The following is a 23,188-nucleotide window of genomic DNA, read 5'->3' on the forward strand; positions in this document are numbered from 1 at the left end:
AAAAAAAGAAAAGAAGGAAAGAAAGATGAAGAATTGAGGTTTTATTTTTTAAATGCTGATATTTATTAAAATGACATTTTTAGAATGTAATTTTTGTTGACAATTCAGTCTTCATTACTCTTTATAAAGTTACAAATAAATATGTTTCTTTACGTTTCACTTCCAGATTTTTTAACGTTAATGTTACTAGAATTGAGAAAATGCAATTGATTCAATGTATTTTTAACTTATAAGTTTCTTCAACAAATATATATAACCAAATCTCTAACAAAACGTCTATATAATGTGTAAATAAACATTTAAATATTGCATACTGTCCAAAACGAACACAGCCTTAGTTCAAGGAAAGCAAAACTTTTTTGTAAAGTAAAAATATTAAATAATAATTTTTTAAATATTGTCCCATTTCTCAAAACAGAATTGAATGTGTGAAACGTAAGAGTATACTGTTCTTCGACCTGAAAAAGAGTACAATTGGTAACCCTAGTTATTATTAAAGATAGATTACGTATATTATGATACATGTGTTATGTTAGGATTACATATGTTATTAAAAAAAGAATATATATATTTAAGGTATAAATGCGATCGAATTAACACTACAAATATTTTAAAACAATTTTATTCATTGATCAATCAAAAGATGTTTCAAAATATTTATACCACCACAAGTGGGTCGTAGCAATATATTAGGTAGGTAATACGTTAATATTACTAACAAGAGATCATTGCGAAATGCCAATTTTGATTTTAATAAAACATTAATTTATGGATTACGTAAATAAATAAATTTAAAGAATATGATTTGTTGTAATAAAAACGTGGTAATTATATCCATTAATGGATAACACGCCGATGATATCTTGACCTTACCATATATTTCAAGGTCATGACCCTTCGACAGGTTTTAGGTGGCAGTCGTTCTTCGTTAAAAAGTTATTAACAAAAAAAGTTTAAGAAAAAACGTATACAATATCCCTTTTCCACCATATATTATAAAACAGAAATTTTCTGCTTTTAGGTATATTTTACAACTTTCCACGCGGAGTGACTCCTACCCCGCCTTCCCCCCCTACTTGGTGGCACAGGACATTCATATTTTTTTATATAATTTTTGTTCTTAGAACAGAAAATTTTTTCTTGCTTTACTCTGCATACATGGTTTTCAATACATGGTTTGATTAGGGTTAGGTTATTATACATCCATGGGGAATAACAATCTAATCCTAACAAATTCCGATATATGGTTTGGTTAGGGTAAGGTTATTCTATAATCTATACCCATGGATGTATAATAACCTGATCCTAATCAAACCATGTATCGAATTTTGTTAGGGTTAGGTTGTTATATCCTCATGGGTGTATAATAACCTAATCCTAATCAAACCATGTATTGAAAACCATGTATGTAGAGTAAAGCAGGGAAAATTTTTTTTTGCTCGTTCTTTATTAAAAAGTTATTAACAAATGAAGTTTGCAAAATGATGCATTATTTCTGCTATATATGCAATATTAAATACTATTTTACATAGGTTTTTACTTTCAGCACGAAGCAACTTTCACCCCCCTCCCCCCTGCTTTAGGGGCGCACGATTCTCATCCCCGACTGTTATGTCCTCCCTTCCTGCTTCAGGGGCGCACGGCTCTCACTCCCCTTTCCCACTGCAAAGGGTCGTCGGATTTCCATAATTGTACTGATTGACAACATATGCCAAAGTCGCGGTCGTCGGCACGGTGTCCCTTACAGTGCACGACTATCAAACATATTTTAAAGCAGGGAATTTTCGTGTTATATAGTTGAATTTTTTTTGTTAATAACTTTTTAACGAAGAACGACCGCCACCTAAAACCTGTCGAGGTCACTCAGGGCTATAACAACATATGCCGAGGTCAAGGTCATCGGCGCGGTGTCCATTAATGTTTATAATTACTAAAAACGATTTCAAGGAGTAAATACGCACCTTTTAAGTAAAGTGTCTTTAGGTGTTTTATTATGTATCAAAAATTATTTAATATATTATAAAATACTTTATACAAAAGAGTTTTGTAATGAAATTGCCTGTTTATCTACATCAGTAAGGGAATCATAAAAAATAATTTTGGAAGTATAAATTTCAGCAATATCTATTCTTTAAAATATTATTAACGTGAATAAATAGAGGTAATTTTTTTTTATTATAAAATATTTTATAAAATATTTTTCTACATCTTCACACACATCAACATTTTTTAGGTATAATAAAAAAAACATTTATATATATAAGATTTTCTACTCCTTAAGGGTCGATTGTTTTATTTTCGGATAAACTATGTGATAATTTACCTGCTATAGAAACAAAAAATTAAAAGAGTAAGAACATAAGAAGGTAAGAGAATAAGACAGCCAGCCGAAGTTAATCGAAAAATGGAACAATCTAGACAGCCTACAACTATTTTCTTTGCTTCAGGCGATATTTATTGACTTCATCTATTTACGTAGCCTATATATAAATTTTTGATTAAAATTTAGAAATTGGTACTTTGTGAAATGATTTTCTTGTTAGAATTATTAGATATATTAATAGCTTATATAATTTTATCTATTATGTAAATATTAAATACTGAATTCTGTCGTGTGTATTATTATAGTTATTCCAATTCTAAAGTTTTTTAAAACATATAATCAATAAGAAAATTTTAGAATTGTAATTTTACAATTCTTGTTAATAAAAAAACATGTAAAAAAGTGTGTAAATGTAAGTTGCGATTTCAATTGGAACATAAATATGACGTTATTTTTATGTATATGAAAATTAATTATGAAGCGGTAAATTATATAATAAATATTCTTATAAAGTAATTACATTTATTATCCAAAATCCATAGAAAGCAAAGAGTGTACCAAAATACAGAAATAGTATCAGCAATATTATACTGAATATATTTTCCACATGATTAATAGCTCTAGAAAATGTCATTTTATATAATACTCTGTACTAAAGAAGATATCTATCATGTTTATATACATATCTATAAGAATATATTTTGTATTATTAGAAAAAAATACTAACTTTGTTTAAATCTTTAATATAATTTTGAAATAACAATTTTCTGTTCTGATAAGAAATATACTTTAATATCATAATGAAATTTATTTTAAAATTCTATTCAATCACTTATTAGATTAAAGCAAATATATAAACACATTAGATAAGACTAAAAGTAAATCAGAATTTGTATCGGCGTGCGAATTGGACGTATATATAGTAGTTTAAGTATTGTTAGGAGTGGCAAGTCAAATCTATTTTGGAAAAATTTACTAGGTACCGTGAATCTGAATTAATTAATTTCTTTACAGTTAAATTTTTTTGTATGAGTTTGTAAAAAAGTTTGGAAATTTTCGTGATGATTGTTAAGAAACAATGTCAGAGAGTGTCGTGAAGTTTTATTTTCCTTTGGATCTGCTGTTCAAATTATGCATATTTTAATGCTTGAAAAAATTTTTAAGAGAAAGCTAAATAAAATTTAATCAGACATTTTTTAAAAGTATTTTAGTTATTTTTTCCGTTTTATTAAAAAACTTTTTTTTCTTCCTTTTGGTACAGTTGTGTACAACAAAATTGCTTCTACAGCCCAAAATATTGCAGCATTTCTGCAATATTTTGGGCTGTAAAAACAATAATTGTTTTATTAATCTAAATTTCCTGAAAAAATAACAAAATTTTACACCCACTCTCTGTTCTTTCCTTGTTAGTTACTACAGAAATTACCGAAATTGCTTACAGAAACAAAAAAAACTTAGCAGAAAAGAACTCATTCAAATTGTAACTATATAACTATACTCTACTTGACAGACTTTTTAAAAATAATTTTCATTCGTATCTCTCAACAGCGCAATAAAGCTACTATAACCGTCTTGCACACTGCACTCAATTCCGTTTATTATTGGATTCCCTCTCTTGAACGTTTTTTATTTACGACAAAAAAATTTATATACAAAATTGTTTACATTTAATATTGCAATTAATATTCTTTCAATTATTTGATCCTTGCATATTACTTACATATACGTATATGTTACACTTGAAACACATAATATATATAGATATACAATAGATTCCATATTATCCGACAGCGTTTTTTTCATATTCCGGATTATCTGACCTTATTATCGAGTTGACAATTTCATCACGATAATGGTATTCTAAAAAAGTAGCGCATAATGTTATCATTACGAGAGATCTTTAACATGGTTGAACAATCCTGGGAGACGAAAAAGCATTGTTGAATAATCCGGAGTCTATTGTACATATATAGGAACATGTATTTAGGACAAAATATACCTAAGCAGCTATATATGTTCCATTATACAACTCTTTAAAACGTTGTTAAAATTGGCGACAATATGTAAATGCAAGAGACGATTTCTCAGAATGTCTAGTTGACCAGAAATATGAAATACTGAAAGACTAAGAAAATTGTCTATGCCTGTATAACACACGGTGCAAAAGAATAAGACAATACATTGAGCAGCATATGTCAATTCATATTGTGGACTTCTTGTTGTATCATAGATATAATATGTCTGAATTGGGAGTGGTCTGTCCAGATCTGCAGTAATATTGGACAAATGTCTCACCGAGTAACCAAATATAGGCAAAACAGACATAACAGTAATGGCCGCTGCCATCATGCCGTATCCGAATGTGATAATAATGCGTGCAATTTGCGCTTTTGCTATCATCATTGCTTTTTCTTGAGATGTTGTTGTCTTTGTCCAATCGTTAGTAATTAAATGTATTATCGGTGCAACAGCTTCAGAAATACAAAAATAAAGATATCAATAACAATATAATAAATTAGATGTCAACTATATGGATATTAAGAAATTTATTATAAATAAAAAAAAATTTAATATAATTTATAAAAATTTGTTTCTGATTAAATTTAATTTCAATGAAACATTAGAAAATTGCGGAAATACATTAATAACTTCTAGGATTACAACAAATTTTTTTGAAAATTAACTGAAATCATAACAAGGATGTTTCTTATAGATTTTGAGTCACTGAATTAAAATTTTTAGGGCGATGCTGGAGTTGATGTCGATAGTGTAACTTCTTTAATTCCGAATTAATAATGTCGATAATAGTGACATCTTCGATTCATTTCTTTCTTTATTGTTTTGTCTCACTCAAAGATATATATGTATCTTTATTTAACATTAGGTCTGATCTTTTCGTTTGAAATTTTACATCAGTTCATTTTTATCCTTTTTTCTCCAAGAGGAAAGAAGAGTGAGAAAGATAAACTGGTGCAAAATTTAGCCAAAAAGAACAGGCATATTGTATCTCTTCAAGTTGAAGCACTTATTGCAGGATACAATTACTACTTTGTTTACTATTCTGGGTCTTCGCATACGTACCTACGTGTACTTACGGTGTAATTTACCGATTAATATATATCTTTTTTTATGCTTTTAATCTTAGTTTTATAAATTCAGTATCATTCGTGAACGTAATCCGATGGGTGCAATGTCATTTTGTCCATACGATTATAAAACCGTTGTAGGTATATTAAGCAAACATCTACGTCACGTGACAGCTCTACAAACTGAAAAATGAGCCAGGTTTAAACTTTTTTTCGATTTTAATATAAAGGTTCACTACGCCATCTCTTAATTTTACGTCTACTTTAATTCTATAAAATGATTTTTGGTTCTGTTCTGTCAATTTGGATATTTTTATACAACTATAATGTTTCGATAGTTTGGTCATCTCCAGCATCCCTTTAAAACTTATAATTAATGTGCAAGAAAAATCAACATGTCGCTTACAACATATTTTTCGTTTATAACGTCATGATTTAATATAATTAAAGTGAGTACACAGGAGTCTCAAACTGTTTTGCTACATCGCGTTCATTTTTTTTAGGTAATCGAGGAAAATATAAGTGACATGTTTTTGAAAAGTTGCATTTTTGCATTTTTTTTCAATTTTTATGGAGAGGGAGATTTTCCGCTATTTTCCTTGACTATTTAAAAAATTAAATGTAATAGTGAGCAAATTTAGTTTTACTAAATCGAATTCAACGACTAACAATTTCAGAAACAACAATTTTATTCTCATTTAACTAAAAAAATTTTTTTTTAGTTATGTGTGATTAGTTCGTAATTGTAACAGTAGCTCTACATATACGCAGTGAATATAAAATATAAATAAAATATAACTATTGTACATGAACCAATAACAACTGCGGTATATGAACCTTTTTGATTTTTAATTTCTCTAAAATTCAATATAAATAAACCTTTAATTCCATTTTATAATTGTGTACAAAAAAAGAGATTAATTCTGCTGATATATGAAACGTACAATAGTAAATAGTTTATATAGCGTAAAATTGCTGCTTTATTTACCTTTTCTCTTCCACCAAAAAATTACAAGTCTTAAGACGCAAGTAATGATTGGTAAAGTACTCATCAAATTATCTGTCACAAGTAAAATGTCAAAATGGACTCTTATCAGAGAATGTATAGCAGGAATTATAAGGACAAATATTATAAATAAGAAAGTGAGAAGTACACGTAAATTGCACAAACGCTTTTCCCATGTAGTTTGTTCGAACCTCGGCCAAAGTCCGATTAATTCTAGACTAAATCGATTTAACTTCACTGCCCATTCGAAATCTGTATTTCATAAAGGTATTTGATAGATTATATATTTCACTTTGGACGAAATATATTTTATCTAACCTTTCTTTGATAATGATCCATAATCATATCTACTATGACTCTGATACGCAAGATATTTTGATGCTTCCATGTTGAATGTAAAAGATGAACTGACAACTCTGTTTTTTTTACAGCGACGTTTGTGCAACGGGAGATGATATTTCATGTGCATAATAAAAATCCTTAAAAACGAGATGTTTAGTGGCCCAAGGTTAAAAAATTCTACATGTCCCTTCTTGTTGTGCGACTGCAAATAATTATTAGTACAACAACGTTTAAAGCATTTATGAATAATAACTGGAGTTATAACTGGTTGATAAGTACTTGGTCATGCGGCAGATTATGTAGATGTAGCAGTCATGTTTTTACGCAGCCATAATCGATTTTGAGCCGTCTATAGTCTGAATTATAGTCTGAACTATAGTCATCTTATAACGACTAATAGTGAGTAATATAATTTTTCTTGTAAAATTTGTGTATAGTAAATAGGTATTTTTATTTTGTATCTTACGATATTGTGCCTACTTTACTCTTCCATATACTTACTTTTCGAATGTAGATATTTTTCACAGCGGAGCCCCTGTACACTCGTGTCATAGAATTTTACCACCGTAGAGTCTAGCTATTATTTTATAGCTTCTTGCAATTTCTTTATTATCCATCGGTATCTTTCTCTTTACAAAACGACATTAAGCTTCATTTACTAATAATCCATTCATGCGTATGCCTAATAAAAGTTTTTAAAAGTAATAGATGATTATTGCACAAAAAAGGTGTGAACTTAAAAAGTTTTTAATCCGTCGTGTTGTACAAGTTTTGTCAATGCCTTGTGCGTGCAACAATCGAAGAAGATAAAAACTAGCATAACAAAGGGGGATTGTTAAATACCTGTTTGCAACATGTTTTTACCCTCCTGTTAAATTCTCACGAGCTTGTAATCGATTTCGAACGTTGCGTGTAATTTGAATCATATTTTTTTTGTGTGTAGTGAGCAGTAATGTGAATATAATATTGCTTGTTTATTGATATTAAAGTGTTCGTTCAGTAAAGTGTATAATCCTATTATACATAATAAGATTCCTCTAATTATTCTACGTATAAAGGTATTAAAGTAAAGTTATAAAAAGTCAATAATATACGAGACATTTTACTCGTATACATTATTTAGACATATATTTTGACATAAAATATTAAATATTTCATGAATTGTTCATTTTTTGGTAATTCTATTTTAATGCTTTTATCTATAGAACAGTGATGAATCATTGTATATAAAAAAAATACTGTATTTCAAAATTATTGCTTTAAAAAAAAATTGTGCAAATTACAATATGTAATTATATTTTTTGAAATATATATCTTCTTTACATCAATTAATTCATCTCACTATTCTATACAAAATATTAAAATTTAAGTAACAAGAAATGAATGGTAAAATTTTCATTAGAAGTGCTAGATATTTCATATTTATCTCACAATATGCTGATGCTCACAATTTTTATTTTAGTAATATCAAAATAAATAAATGATATGTTATAAAAGATATATTATATGTATATAAAATATAAATACATAATCTTCAGTAATATTGTATTTTATATTTTATAATTTACTTAATACATTCTTTATTAACTTCAATTTAATATTGCATTCGACAGTTTTCTCGGAGAGAGAGAGAGAGAGAGAGAGAGAGAGAATGTCTTAAAATTTTTTTTCTTTTCTTATCATTAGCCAAGCTAATTTTTTGTTTTTTAAATATTATTGGATATTTTCTATCAATAGGTAGAACAATCAGTCAGCAGCAGAAAATGTAAGTTTTGAATTTATTCGTTATGCATATAATCATTCTACGTAAACTTTTTAAATATCTTATTACATAACATACTTTAAATTAGTTTATATTTTTTGGTTAAATTATTATTGAATTTGTATTTTTAATACTAATTTGTGCATTATTTATATTTTAAAACTTTGGTTGACTCCTTGTTGTAAGTAATACAGATATATAGCCTGCTGACGTTTTTAACAGCTGCAAAAAATACAACAATAAATTAATAAAAGGCATTTAAGGAAAAACCGATATGAAAATATAAGTATACATATGATTAAATATTCAATATATTATAAATATTTTATAAGAAATATAGGATATAATCAAGTTCAAACTACAATTAATACATCATATGCGACACAAATTAAGCAATAATTATGAAAACGATTTGTAATAATTAAAAAAAATAAAACAATTTATGTGAAAATTATATCTTTATAATCATTTGTGAATTTAAAACATCTGAATTAGCGGAAAATCGTTGATGTTACAAAGAATATGTATCTTATGATGGTTTTACTTGAATGTTCGAAAGCATTTTTATGTTTACATTAACTTTACTTTTTTTCATATAAAAAGACTATCCTGTTGTACTCTGAAATCATGTTTAAAATTCGAGATAACTTACACTGCAAAATGTAGCCATCGTTAAAGGGAACAGTTTACCAAAGTTTAGATGAAGAGGTTTACCGGTTCTTAACATTAGGAGAATTAGGTCTCGAGTATTTCTTGCATTCATGGTATACCATTCATTGTAATATGCAGCATAGTGGATTCTGTCATACTTAAAATCATAAAAAATATATATATGAATTTTTAAAATAGCATGCAGCATAATATATAATGTACATATATGAAAATTTATATGCAATTTTAAAATGTGATTTTTTTATATATTACTAATACTTAAACTTTAGATATTAAATACAATTGCAGCTTAAAACTTTTATGTATGTAATTATCATACATACATAATATATATTTGTTAATATAAGTTGCATTTGATATATATTAAATGTACATTTAAAGATAAATTATCTCAGATAAAGTCAAATCTGCAGAAACAAAGAGTGACCGAAAAAAGATAGTTTTTTCACCCATTTTTTTGGTCCTCAATTTTTGGACTGAACAGTGTGCCAAATGATATTCTGCAATGAGATATCAATTACAAGAAAGTTGCAGGTTGAAGTGACAATTGTTGTTATAGCTGGTGATGGAGGGAGGGATAACGTATTATGTCTATGCGAAAATCCGTTTTTTTACATTCAAAACAAATTGATTTACAAAAAAATTACTAGAATAAATGTTCAGTTGACCTTGCCTTCGTTGGCTGAATTAATTGTGATTTTGTCTTCATTGGTAGTGGCGCACTTGCACATTGTTCAATTGCCCACACCACTTACATCGGTCGGTTTCTATAGTAATTTTTTATTCCTTTACCAATGAGATTATATCACTTTAAATTACAAAATTAGTGGGGCAATTGCTATACAATCGGCTGAATCAACCTTCTTAAAATACCGAACCTATGATAATTTAATAATAGATTTTGATACCCTTTCAGCTCTGATAATAATTGTCACCTCAACTTCAAACTTCTCTGTGAATAATGTCTCAATATAAAGTAAAATTCGGTACACAGTTCAGTTCTAAATCGAGGGCCCAAAAAACGGGCGATTTTCTAGGTCATTCTTTTAAAGAGAGTTTGCTATATGATTTCTGATGCCAGAAAGGTAAATTTCAAGCAGACACTGTTTTGTAAACAAAATGTGTATGGTAGAATGTCGGTAGACTGACAGCGTATTTCATTGGAGAATGTTAGCAGACGAACTTTAACTGATTTCGCTTTCTGTTTCCGTTCTGACGAGTATGTAAGTTGACATTCTTGTTATCTAAATTAATGCGACGTCTTTAGACGTCTGAAAAATATCTAAAAATATCCCATTTATATCGTTATATGTTGAATATCTAAAAAACGTCTCAAGAATGTTATTTGAACGTCCTATAATATAGCTACTTACACAGACATTTTAGATATGGTCAAATTGACAGAATGTACTGTCAAATTTATCGTTTTAGTATAAAATAATAATATACTTAGGAGCAGTGACAACTTATAAATTAAATTAAATTTGACACTACCCATACAGCATCTGACATCCATTGGATGTTCGATGACGTCGTGTACTGCCTGGATAATGTCAAATTTAATTTAAGTCGCCACTGCTGCTAAGTATATCATTATTTTATAGACAATGTATGTATATTTAAGCTTTTATATGTAAAAATATTTTATTTGTTAATGAAATTATTTAAAATTATTTCTTAAAAAAAATATACATATAGGTAATAGAAACGTCATTTCGAGAAATTTTTCCGTAATAATAACGTTACAATTTTAATACTCATAAAATAGTGGGATCTGCTCCATTTCTGCCACATTTGCGTCAGATTGTATTGCGCAGATACTGCTCGGTTTCTGCTACCAATTTGTTGTCAAATTCTCTCAGCAGATCTTGCTCGGTTTCTGTTGCCAATCTGCTGGCGTAGAATGTTAATAAGCATTCTGTTTGATTTCTGTCACAATCGGTTAAAATATAATTTTTTAAAAATACTGTCGACAAAACTGGACTAGATTACGATATTAGTTGACGTCAATCTGCTAATTTCTAATTCTGATCAAATTTGCTACAAATTTGTTGACATTCTACTAACATTTTGCTTTCTGAGTATAATAATATCATTATTTCTAATTTTAGAATACTTCTATTATAATCTGCAATTGTGCGTGAAAAAATATAATAATTAATAGCAAGTAAAGCATTTCAATTATACCTGAGCTGTTAATATTTCGCCAACAGCACAGTACATGCACATGTGACCGAATATATTGATAATGATGCATATAATATATGTCAAGTTTAAGACCGTTAAGTGCTGTCTACTTTCGAGCATCTAGTAATTGGTTAAAATATATGTTACAAAAGATGTAATAATATGTTATTTTTGGTATTACAGCATTTGTTATGCTATTAGAGTTACTAACTCTCGGTCGAAAAGGATACATTAATTGGCAAAAAGAGTAGACTGTCTAAAAAAAAGAAAAAAATAGGAAAGAGAAATAAAGAATTGAGGTTTCCTTTTTTAAATGCTGATATTCATTAAAATGACATTTTTAGAATGTTATTTTTATTGACAATTCAGTCTTCATTTAGTCTTCATAAAGTTACAAATAAATATATTTCTTTACATTTTATTCCCAAATTTTTTAATGTTAATGTTACCAGAATTGAGAAAATGAAATTGATTCATGTATTTAACGTATCTTGCAACTTATAAGTTTCTTCAACAAATATTTATATCCATATCTCTAACAAAATATAATATAATATGTAAATAAACATTTAAATATTGCGTACTGCCCAAAACGAAAAAATAGTTCAATAAGTTAAACATAAGAGTACGTTGTTTTCCGACTTCTAAAAGAGTACGATTGGTAACTCTAGCTATTATTAAAGATAGATTACATATTAAGATACATGTGTTATGTTATGATTACATTTGTTATTATTAAAAAAAACATGTAAGGTATAAGTGCGATCCAATTAACACTACAAATATTTCAAAAGAATTTTATTTATTGACCAATTAAAGGATATTTCAAAGTATTTATACCACTACAAGTGGGTTATAGCAATATATTAGGTAATATGTTAATATTACTAATAAGATATCATTGGCGAAATGCCAAATTTTGATTTTAATAAAACATTAATTTATAAATTACGTAAATTAATGAATTTAAAAAATATGAATTGTGAAAAAAAAACGATTTGAAAGAGTAAAAACGCCTTTTTTATGTAAATTGTTTTTAGGTGTGTTATTATGTTTCAAAAATTATTGAATATGTTATAAAAATACTTTATACAAAAGTTTTGTAATGAAATTGCCTCTGTTTATCCATATCAATAGTGGAATCATAAAAAATAATTTTGGAAGTATAAATTTCAACTATATCCATTTTTTTAAATATTTTTAACGTGAATAAATCGAGGTAATTTTTTAATAAAACATTTAATATTTATAAAATATTTTCTTACATCTTCAACATTTTTCAGGTGTAATAAAAAAACGATTTATATGTATAAGATTTTTTACTGCTTAATGTTGGGTTGTTTCATTTTTGGATATGTGATAACTTATACCTATTGCAGAAACAAAAGATCAAAAGAGTAAGAACATAAGAGAGTAAGAGAATAAGACAGCCAGCTAAAGTTAATCGAAAGATGGAACAATCCAGTCTAAAACTGTTCTCTTTGCTTCTCAGCCACTATTACCTGATTTCATCTATTTACGTAACCTATATATAAATTTTTCATTAAAATTAGAAATTGGTATTTCGTGAGATGATTATCTTGTAGAAATTATTAGATATATTAATATAGCTTATGCAATTATATCTATTATGTAAATATTAAATACTGAATTCTCTCGTGTGCATTATTTTGGTTATTTCAATTCTAAAGTTTTCTTAAATATTTAATTAGAAAATTCTTGTTAATAAAAAACATGTAAAAAAGTGTGTAAGTGAGTTGCGATTTTACTTGGGATATAAACATGACGTTATTTGTATGTATATGAAAACTATTTATAAAGTAGTAAATTGTATAACAAAAATTCTTGTAAAGTAATTACGTTTATTATCCAAAATCCATAGAAAGCGAAGAGCGTACCAAAATATAGAAATAGTATCAGCAATATTATACTGAATATATCTTCCACATGGTTAATTGCTCTAGAAAATGTCATTTTATACAACACTTTACACTAAAGAAGATATGTCTATCATGTTTATATAGTATTATATACACATCTATAAGAAGATATTTTGTATTATTAGATAAGAATACTAATTTTGTCTGAATCTTTAATATAATTTTAAAGTAACAATTTTTTATTTCGATAAGAAATATACTTTAATGTCATAATTGTTAATAACTTTGCCACGTAGCGTAGTTCTGAGTTAATTGATTTCTTTACAGTTAAATTTTTTTGTATGAGTTTGTAAAAACATTTGACAATTTTCGTGAAAACTGATAAAAATCAATGTCAGATAGTGTCGTGAAATTTTATTTTTCTTTGGATCTGCTGTTCAAATTATGAATATTTAAATGCTTGAAAAAATTTTTAAGAGAAAAAAAGCTAAGTAAAATTTAATCAGACATTTTTTAAAACTGTTTTAGTTATTAGTTACTGTAAAAATCACCGAAATTGCTTACAGACACAAAGAACTTAGCTGAAAAGAACTCATTCAAATGGTATCTAGATAACTATTCGCTACTTGGTAGATTTTTTCAAAATAATTTTGATTCGTATCTCTTAGCGCAATAACGCTATTATAACTGACTTGCGTTCTACACTCAATTCCGTTCATTATCAGATTCCCTTCTTTATAAGTTTTTTATTTATGATAAAAAAATGTATATACAAAATTATTTACATGTAATATTGCAATTAATATTCTTTCAATTATTTCATTCTTACATATTACTTACATGTACGTAACATTTAAAACATGTATACAGTAGATTCCGGATTATTCGACAGCGTTTTTTTCATCTTCCGGATTATCTGACCTTATTATTGAATCGACGTTCTCACCATGGTAGATGTATTCTAAAAAAATCGCGCTTAATGTTATCATTACGAGAACTCTTTAACATGGTCGAATAATCCGGGAGACAAAAAAGCATTGTTGGGTAATCCGGAATCTATTGTACACACACACACACACACACATATATATATAAACAACTCTTTAAAACGTTGTTAAAATTGTCGACAATATGTAAATGCAAGAGACGATTTCTCAGAATGTCCAGTTGACCAGAAATATGAAATACTGAAAGACTAAGAAAATTGTCTATGCCTGTATAGCATGCTGTACAAAGAAATGCGGCAATACTTTGAGCAGCATATGTCAATTCATATTGTGGACTTCTTGTTGTATCATAGATATAATATGTCTGCATTGGGAGTGGTCTCTCCAGATCTGCAGTAATATTAGACAGGTATCTTACCGAGTAACCAAATAGAGGCAAAACAAGCATAACAATAAAGGCCGCTCCCATCATGCCATATCCAAATGTGACAATAATGCGTGCAATTTGCGCTTTTGCTATCATCATTGCTTTTTCTTGAGATGTTGTTGTCTTTGTCCAATCGTTCGCAATCAAATGTATTATTGGTGCGACAGCTTTAAGAATATAACGACAAGAATTTAATAATAATATAATAAAATAAATGTTAACTACATATACACAGAGAAAAAATGTTGCTGTTTCAAACAAATATTAGTTAATTCAACTAAATGTAGGGATCCCAGGCTGTCAAGCAATATTTGTTAATAAAAAAAGTGTGTCGCTTGTGGTACATTTCTCTCTTATGTTACGATTCAATATGGCTTAAGTAAATATACAAAACCTTTAAACTGTTTTGCTCTATCATATTTTTTAGATAATCGATAAATATAGTGACGGGTTTTTGAAAAATTGCATTTTTGTGTTTTTCAAATGTTTTTTTTAATTTTCGCTGATTTTTCGCAATTTTTTTTTTACTACATAAGAATTATAAAAAACTAAATGTGTGTGTGTAATAGAGGGCAAATTTATTTATAAATTCGAATTCAATGACCAACAATATTTAAAAAGAAAACAATTTTATTTCCAGTTAATTAAAACATTTTTTTTGTAATTATGTGTGATTAGTCCGCAATTGTAACAATAATTCTACATATATGCAATAAACGTAAAATATAAATAATTATTATTGTACACCCAAGGACTTCCTTCCCTCTGAAATTTTCACAAATTGAAAAATGACCACTTTTCTGCATTAATACTCATAGTCCGTGCGCGATTAACGACACGACCTTACGCCCGCTTACAACTAAATTTGACTTAAGAACGAAATAACCTGAATTTTTGAAAGTTTTAAAAAAGTAACCGAAGGGAAAAGAATGTCCTTGGGTGTACATAAATCAATAACAACTGCGGTACATGAATCTAACTTATTTTGTTTTTGATTTTTCTAAAATTCAATGTAAATATAAATAAACCTTTAATTCCATTTTAGAATTGTACAAAAAATAGAGATTAATTATGCTGATATATAAAACGTATGTGTATTGTAAATATCCCATATCGTATAATAATTAAATTGGTATATTATCTACCTTTTCTCTTCCACCAAAAAATTACAAGTCTTAAGAGGCTAGTAATGCCTGGTAAAGTACACATCAAATTATCCGTTACAAGTAAAATGTCAAAATGAACTCTTATTAGAGAATGTATAGCAGGAATCATAAGGGCAATTATTATCAATAAGAAAGTAAGAAGTACGCGTAAATTGCACAAACGTTTTTCCCATGTATTTTGTTCGGACTTAGGCCAAAGTCCAATTAATTTTAGACTAAATCGATTTAACTCCACTGCCCATTCAAAATCTGTTTTAAGAAAGGTTTGATAGATTATGCGTTCTACTTTTGACAAACTATATTTTATCTGACCTTTTTTTGATAATGATCCATAATCATATCTACTATGGTTCCAATACGCAAGACATTTTGATGTCTTCATGTTGAACGTAGGAGATGAACTGACAACTCTGTTTCTTTTACAACGATATCTATACAACGGGCGTGATATATATCATGTACATAATACAAATTCTTAAAAACGCAAGATGTTTAGTGATAGAAGGTTTAAAAAATTCTACATGTCCCTTCTTATTGTGCAACTGCAGATAATTACTAGTACAACAAAGCAGTCATGAATAATAACTGAAGTAATGACTGGTTGATAAGTAGTTAGTTATGCTGCAAGTTATGTAGATGTAGCAATCATGTTTGTACGCAGTCGTAATCGATTTTTTTGAGGTGTCTATAGTCTGAACTATAGTCATCTCGTAACGTCCAATGGTGAGTAATATTACTTTTATTGTAAAAATTAGGTACAGTATATGGGTATATTTATTTTATATTTTACGGTATTAGGCCTCTTTCATATACTCACTTTTCGAATATAGACATTTTTCATAGAGGAGCTCCTCATATCTATGATATTCGATCACAGAATTCCACCACCATAGAATCTAGCTATTATTTTATTGCTTCATACAGTTCCTTCATTATTCACTGACATCTACTTTCTCTTTATAGAACGACATTAACTTTCATTTAACCGATAATTCATGCGTGTGTGCATAATAAAAGTTTTTAAAAGTAATACATGATTATTGCATAAAGAGGATGGACTTAAAAAATTTTAAATCCTTCTTGCTGTAAAAGTTTTGTCAGTGCCTCGTGTGTGCAGCATTCGAAGATAAAAACTGATACAACATCGAGGGGTTGTTAAATGCCTGTTTGCAACCTATTTTTACACTCTTGTTAAGTTCTCACGAACTTGTAATTGATTTCGAGCATTGCATATGATCTGAATTATACTTTTTTGTTTTTGTATTGTATATAGTGAGCAATACTTTGTGTATAATGTTGCTTTTTTATTGCAATTAAAGTCTTTATTCGGTTTATCTACAATTGCAATTTTAAAATAAATGTAATATTGTGACATTGTAGAGAATATAAATGAGAACATAGTTATAATTTACTTTTGTGTTTATGACCTATTTAATAAACAAATAATGAGGATTGATTAATTTTTTCTTAATTATTGTGTTTACCGTAGAATAATATTAACTTGTAATTAATTTGGCTTTATCGATAAAATATGAAATTTTGAATGTATGGAACATTCAAACTCATTTTATGCACTTTATGTTTCATTAATACAATTTTTCCTCAAAGTTATATTTAAATATACTGGGTCGAGATCATAAAATAAATCACAAGAATATGTCTAAATCTAAACCCGGTAGACAAAATTGTTTTAGACAAAAATTGTATGATTTGTGAAGGAAGACAAATAAAATTTATTTATATAAGATTCATTTATTCTCAAGCTTTACAAGCTTATATTCTATAATATTATATTTTATAATATTCTATTAAAAATTGCACACCGAAAAAATTTTACATTTTTCTTATTTTTTTTTCAATTTTTCGTTGTGTGCAGGACGGATATATAACCAATAGATACTCTAACAAACTGAAAAATATATTTTTTAATGGTTACAGTTAACAATATAACTTTGATTTACTGTAATTATACATATTGTACTACTATGATTGTACATAAATAGAACAAAATAAAAAAATCGAATTTTATATACATATTAAAATGTAGTACAAGTTCTATAATAATATTTTAAATAAAAGTTTAATGATATCAATATGTTCATATTCAAGACAAAATCAAACATTAATCTTACATTGCAAAATGTAGTCATTGTAACAGGAGACACTTTTCCAGCAGTGAGATAGACCGGTTTAGAACCTCTTGTCATTAAAAACAACAAATCTTCTATAGTTTCTGAATTTAGAGTGTACCATTTGTTGTTATATGCTGCATAATATATTTTATTGCACTTGAAAATATCAGAAGCACTTTTAGATATTAATTGTTATGTACATTGTACGTATTCAAATAAAAATTAGTCATTATCATATGACACTAATAATAAAAACTATGTTTTGTTTCATAAATCAAAATTTTGCTGTAACAACAAAAATTTGGTTGAAATATACCAAAAAAAACTTTTGTTAAAATGTACTGAACAAATCTGTACTTTTATATAAACTAAATTGTTTAGTTGATATAGACAAATATTTTTGTTATTTACGAAACAAAAAAATAATTATGTTGAAGCTGGCCCCTTCCCCCATTTAATTAAATCTTAATGAATAAATTATATATAATAATGGGCTATTTATGCGCTTATAAAATCCGCAAAAATAATTTTTGCGCTTATTTCAGTTAGCTAAAAAAAATTTTTTGTGGGAGGCTGAGTAGGCTGTCAGTCCCCGTGTTAATAACAACTGATTTGGAAAATCAATTACACAGAATTTATGTGCTACTTATGCTCTTTCATATACACATAGTTTCAATTTTTGCGCTGCATTCCTTAAAGCACTTCCCTCTTGGAGTAAACAGTCATATGCATCCGTAACTCATTTAAAATTGCAAAATTACGCAGCACAAAAATAGAAATTGCTTGGAAATGGTAGTGCATAAATTAAAGATATATTTTACATAGTTAGATAGCGATTAATAATTTTGCAATTTTAAACGACTTAAGGATGATTATGACTGTTTGCTCCAAGAGGGAAGTGCCTTAAGGGATGCAGCACAAAAATTGAAATTATGTGAATATGAAAGCTCATAAATAGCGCATAAATCTTGTGAATTTGATTTTATGGAAATCGGTTGTTATTAACACGTGAGGAACTAACTAACAGCTTACTCAGTTTCCCACAAAAAAAATTTTTTTTTAGCTAAACGAAATAAGCGCAAAAAAATTTTTTTTTTTGCTAATTTTAAGAGCACATAAATAACGCATTATTTACTCAGATTTGGTTAAGTGAGGAGGAGGGGGCAGCTAGACAGACATTAATTATTTTTTTAGATAAACAAAATATTTAGTTGCCGTTAAAAATTGACCCAAATAAACAGTTTTTGTATTGAAGGCACAAAAAAATCTTTTCCTACATATATATATATATATAATTGCAAAAAAAGTGACACAAGTTGTAATTTTTCGTATTCTATGTTATGTGCGAAATGTTTAATATACTTCAGCTTTCTATTAGAAAAAGTGATACAAGTTGGAAGTTGAAATAAGCAACTTTTTATTAGTTCTATGTTTAATATTGCCGAAATAATTAATTTAAAAATACGCAGTTTTCTCTCTGTTCTACTTTTGAACAATATTATATTTTATATCATTTGTGTCATTTTTCTTGTGAAGATGCTATATGTATGTATAACTAACCTGAGCTATTAAAATCTCACCAAGAGCGCAATATAGGCACATATGTGCAAACAAATTCATAAAGATGGAAAAAAAATATATTAAATGAGTGATCGATATATCATTTCCTTTATCAAACAGCTAGTTAATATATAAAATAAATGGAAAAAATTAATTTTCTTAATAACATTAATTTAGAATTTTAAAATAACATTACATAGATATAGTAACTTTTTATTTTAATTGAATATCTGTTCATTTAATATTAATATATCTTTTAGTAAGTATTATTTATTAATTTAAGTAAACTTCTTTAAATAAGTTCTTATTCAAACATTTAAATACTTACACTGATCATCCGAAATCCGAAGAATGCGAAGAGAATTGCATTATATATAAATAAGGAGAGAAATATTATATTATATGTATCTTCAATAACATCAATAGTTCTGTTAAAAGATATGTAATGTACTAATATATTTTACGATACGTTTTACATGAATTCTGCTTCTATATACCCATATATTTTCTTATAAGTAACATACCTGAGCAAACGATTATGATTTATTATGCAATATTTTAGCATTTTGTGATAATTTATGTACTTATTTAAATGTGTCAAACGATTTTTTAGAATGTCTAATTGGCCGCATACGTGAAAAATTAAGAGACTAAGAAAATTGTCTATTCCAGCATAGACTACCGCGCTAATTGCTATGTATATGACTTGACTAATAAATGTCAGTTCGTAATACGGCCTTTTTGTTATATCATAAATGTAATGAGTTTGTACTGGCAATAGTTTTCCTGGATCAGTAATATTTGAAGTCAGTCTTATTGACATCCCAAAAATTGGCAATACTGTGATGAAGAAGCACGCTAATGCCATTATACAATAAGAGCAAATAGAAATTATACGAGCATTTTGCGCTCTTTGGATCATCATGCTTCTCTCTTGATCACTTTTTAACATTATCCAATCTTTCATAATCATATTTATAATTGGTATATTAGCTTAAAAGTAAACATTTTTATATAAAATAATTTTACAGCGCTGTTGAATTAAAATATATTAAGCTTAAATAGTAAAAGATTAAAAAAAAATATGGAAATAATATCACAATTTTCGTATTCCTTCACGAAAAATAATGTTACAATTTTTTAAATCAATAAAAGTGATAATTTTAGAATGTACAAATTCTCTTATACATTAGATATCATACAAAATCTGTTATTTAAAAAAATAAATACTTTATCTCTATATGAATATGTGTGAATATTTATATGCAAACATATAGGTTTAAAATAATGCAATATTTTATAATTTTCTACAATGTTTTTATAAACAAATTAGCAAAATCGATTTTGTTATAAAAAGATATTATTTAAAGAATAGGTACACATTTAATTCTAATAAATCATAAATATATATATATATATATATATAGAGGAAAGCTCCCTATAATGAGATAGGCGCCTAATATGAGATAGCGGCATTTCTGCTAAATTAATAAACGTTATTTAATGGTTCCACCATGAATTTATTGCTCTTGGATTGAAAACTATTTAGTAGAAAACTCATTATTAGATCATGCCTGTAGTCATATTGTAAAAAAAGATTTTAGAATTTTGATATCTTCAAGTTTCATTGAGATGAGCCTTTAAATCTTGTTTAATATTTAATTAATAAATATTTGGCAATAAATTCTTCATGTAGTGATAGAGTAAGATCATACTAATAGAAAAATACGGGATATGTTGAATTGTTTAATTACAGAAGTTAGATTTGATGATCATATAACCATAAGGCTTGGAAATCATAATATGAGATACCCAGGATATTTCTAATATGAAATAACCCATGCTCCTATGTCATAGTGAAAATCGTTGCTAAAGAGTAAATGTTATTGTACTATGTATAATAAAAAGGACAACCGGAATGAACGTCGAGTGTCTATTTCTGCGATGCTTGATTCCAACTACCTGAAGACGGATATAATCTATCGCATGCTTATTTTTCACGCACCCTGGCTGTGTTTGTTTGCATTTTAGAAACATGAAATAAAGTTTTTTAGTTGCAATATTGATATATCTTGCGTTTTACTATCGATTTCTTGGGGCATCTCATATTAGGAGCACAATTTTTTGAATTTGTGATTTGCTCACTTTTTACATATCGCTAATTTGAAAAAAAAAATGGAATTTGAATTAAATTTTATATATAACGTTATCTTAAAGCTTATTAAATTCCCTTCAAAATGACCTATTATTTTTTTAAGTTCTCTACCCATAGACTTCTAACATTTATCCAAAATGAATTCGGTATATATTAGGGGCCTTTCCTCTCTATATATATACATAATTTTTGAGATGTAAACAATGCTTAAAATATGTAATTCGTAGATTTTATTATTTAACAACTCTAATGAAACATGTTTGTACATAAAAATATATATGTATATTTTCAAAGATGAATCAATTTTTCTAATGTAAATAAATTGGGTGATCTATAAATATGCATTTGAATATCTATATGTAATGTGATCTATAAATATGTATTTGAATATCTATATGTAATATTAATCTGAACATTTAATTTACATATAAGTTATTGTACTTTTAAACCTTGTAAGAGACGACCAAAATGATGATTACCTTCTTTTTTCCACCAAAAAATAATGATTCTAATCAAAAAGCTTATGACTGGTAACGTAAGTTGTAAATTATCTAACATTAGTGAACTGTCTCCAAAAATTTTTATTAGGGAATGTATAGAAGGAATAAGAATGCAGACCGTTAATCCCAGACACAACACCAGCACTCGAAAATTGCATATTAATTTCTGCCAAGGATCTTGTGCAGTCCTAGGCCAAAGTCCAATCAAATTTAAAACGAAACGGTTTAATTTTACCGCCCACTCGAAATCTACCTACAGAAACCTTGATAAGAACAGACCTTATAATAATAGGATTTGTAATACACAATTCCAAATACATAAATGTATTTATAATTGAGTCAAACGCACTGAGTGTAATAGTTTAAAATAAGATATTTTTGTACTAATTATGTAAATCTAAAGATTATTCAGGAAATAATAAATAACTAATAATAATAATAAATAATAATAATAACAATAAATTAATTGATGTTATACAAACTTTTTGTTAACGTTAAAAACATAAAACATAGATTGTAAATGATACAACTGTTTGCACATATTCTTATTAAGGTATTATTTCCAGAAGGCTCTTTTCATATATAATTAGAATAATTGTAATTTATATATAAGCACCTTGGTATCCATTATATTTCGAACTTTCCATGTCTAGTGTTATCTAAAGACTGACGATCTGTTCCTTTTTCGTGAATCGACGTTACTTTCTATGTAAGGAAAAAGCGCATGCATACAATAGTGCTTCTCGAAAGTATCGAACGATCAACTTGCAACAAAGTATTTTAAATATTCTGCTTTTACTCTCTTATTTAAAATTTCCATTAAGTTATACATCCCGATATTGCCGACTATAAGACGCGCGGGAAACAATTGCAAATAAAAAATTGCAGAATATTAGATGGTGATATAATGATGAAGAAAAACATGTATGAGTATACACGTATCGATTAATAATTCCATACTTCTACAGGGTGTCAATTATGTACCGGGACGGTCAAATATTTCGACAACTTCCAACATTAAAAAAAAACGCTGAAACACGTGA

General features: G+C 27.5%; 2 protein-coding genes across 2 annotated transcripts; both read right to left on the minus strand.

Moving 5' to 3' along the window:
- Positions 1-8,675: 8,675 nt before the first annotated feature.
- Positions 8,676-11,498, minus strand: LOC108770126 (uncharacterized). The gene is made up of 3 exons (XM_018521437.1): positions 11,379-11,498; positions 9,172-9,327; positions 8,676-8,741 (listed from the first exon to the last, which is right to left on the minus strand). The coding sequence occupies exons 1-3, from the start codon at positions 11,496-11,498 to the stop codon at positions 8,676-8,678; spliced, it is 342 nt and encodes a 113-aa protein (XP_018376939.1).
- A 6,155-nt stretch (positions 11,499-17,653) lies between these two features.
- Positions 17,654-20,463, minus strand: LOC108770124 (putative odorant receptor 69a). The gene is made up of 5 exons (XM_018521436.1): positions 20,015-20,463; positions 19,819-19,918; positions 19,491-19,610; positions 17,931-18,086; positions 17,654-17,707 (listed from the first exon to the last, which is right to left on the minus strand). Exons 1-5 carry the CDS (start codon positions 20,461-20,463, stop codon positions 17,654-17,656), a joined length of 879 nt encoding a protein of 292 aa, XP_018376938.1.
- Between the last annotated feature and the right edge of the window lie 2,725 nt (positions 20,464-23,188).

The sequence above is a fragment of the Trachymyrmex cornetzi genome, unplaced genomic scaffold (genome assembly GCF_001594075.2).
Source record: "Trachymyrmex cornetzi isolate Tcor2-1 unplaced genomic scaffold, Tcor1.1 scaffold99, whole genome shotgun sequence".
Taxonomy (NCBI): Eukaryota; Metazoa; Arthropoda; class Insecta; order Hymenoptera; family Formicidae; genus Trachymyrmex; species Trachymyrmex cornetzi.

Coding starts and splice junctions, on each gene's coding strand:
- LOC108770126 (XM_018521437.1), bottom strand. CDS start 11,498: ATGCTCGAAAGTAGACAGCACTTAACGGTCTTAAACTTGACATATATT. Junction 9,328..11,378: donor GCGAAATATTAACAGCTCAG/GTATAATTGAAA, acceptor TATGATTTTAAG/TATGACAGAATCCACTATGC. Junction 8,742..9,171: donor CGATGGCTACATTTTGCAGT/GTAAGTTATCTC, acceptor TATTTTTTGCAG/CTGTTAAAAACGTCAGCAGG.
- LOC108770124 (XM_018521436.1), bottom strand. CDS start 20,463: ATGATTATGAAAGATTGGATAATGTTAAAAAGTGATCAAGAGAGAAGC. Junction 19,611..19,818: donor TCGGATTTCGGATGATCAGT/GTAAGTATTTAA, acceptor TATATTAACTAG/CTGTTTGATAAAGGAAATGA. Junction 17,708..17,930: donor CAATGACTACATTTTGCAAT/GTAAGATTAATG, acceptor TATATTTTTCAG/TTTGTTAGAGTATCTATTGG.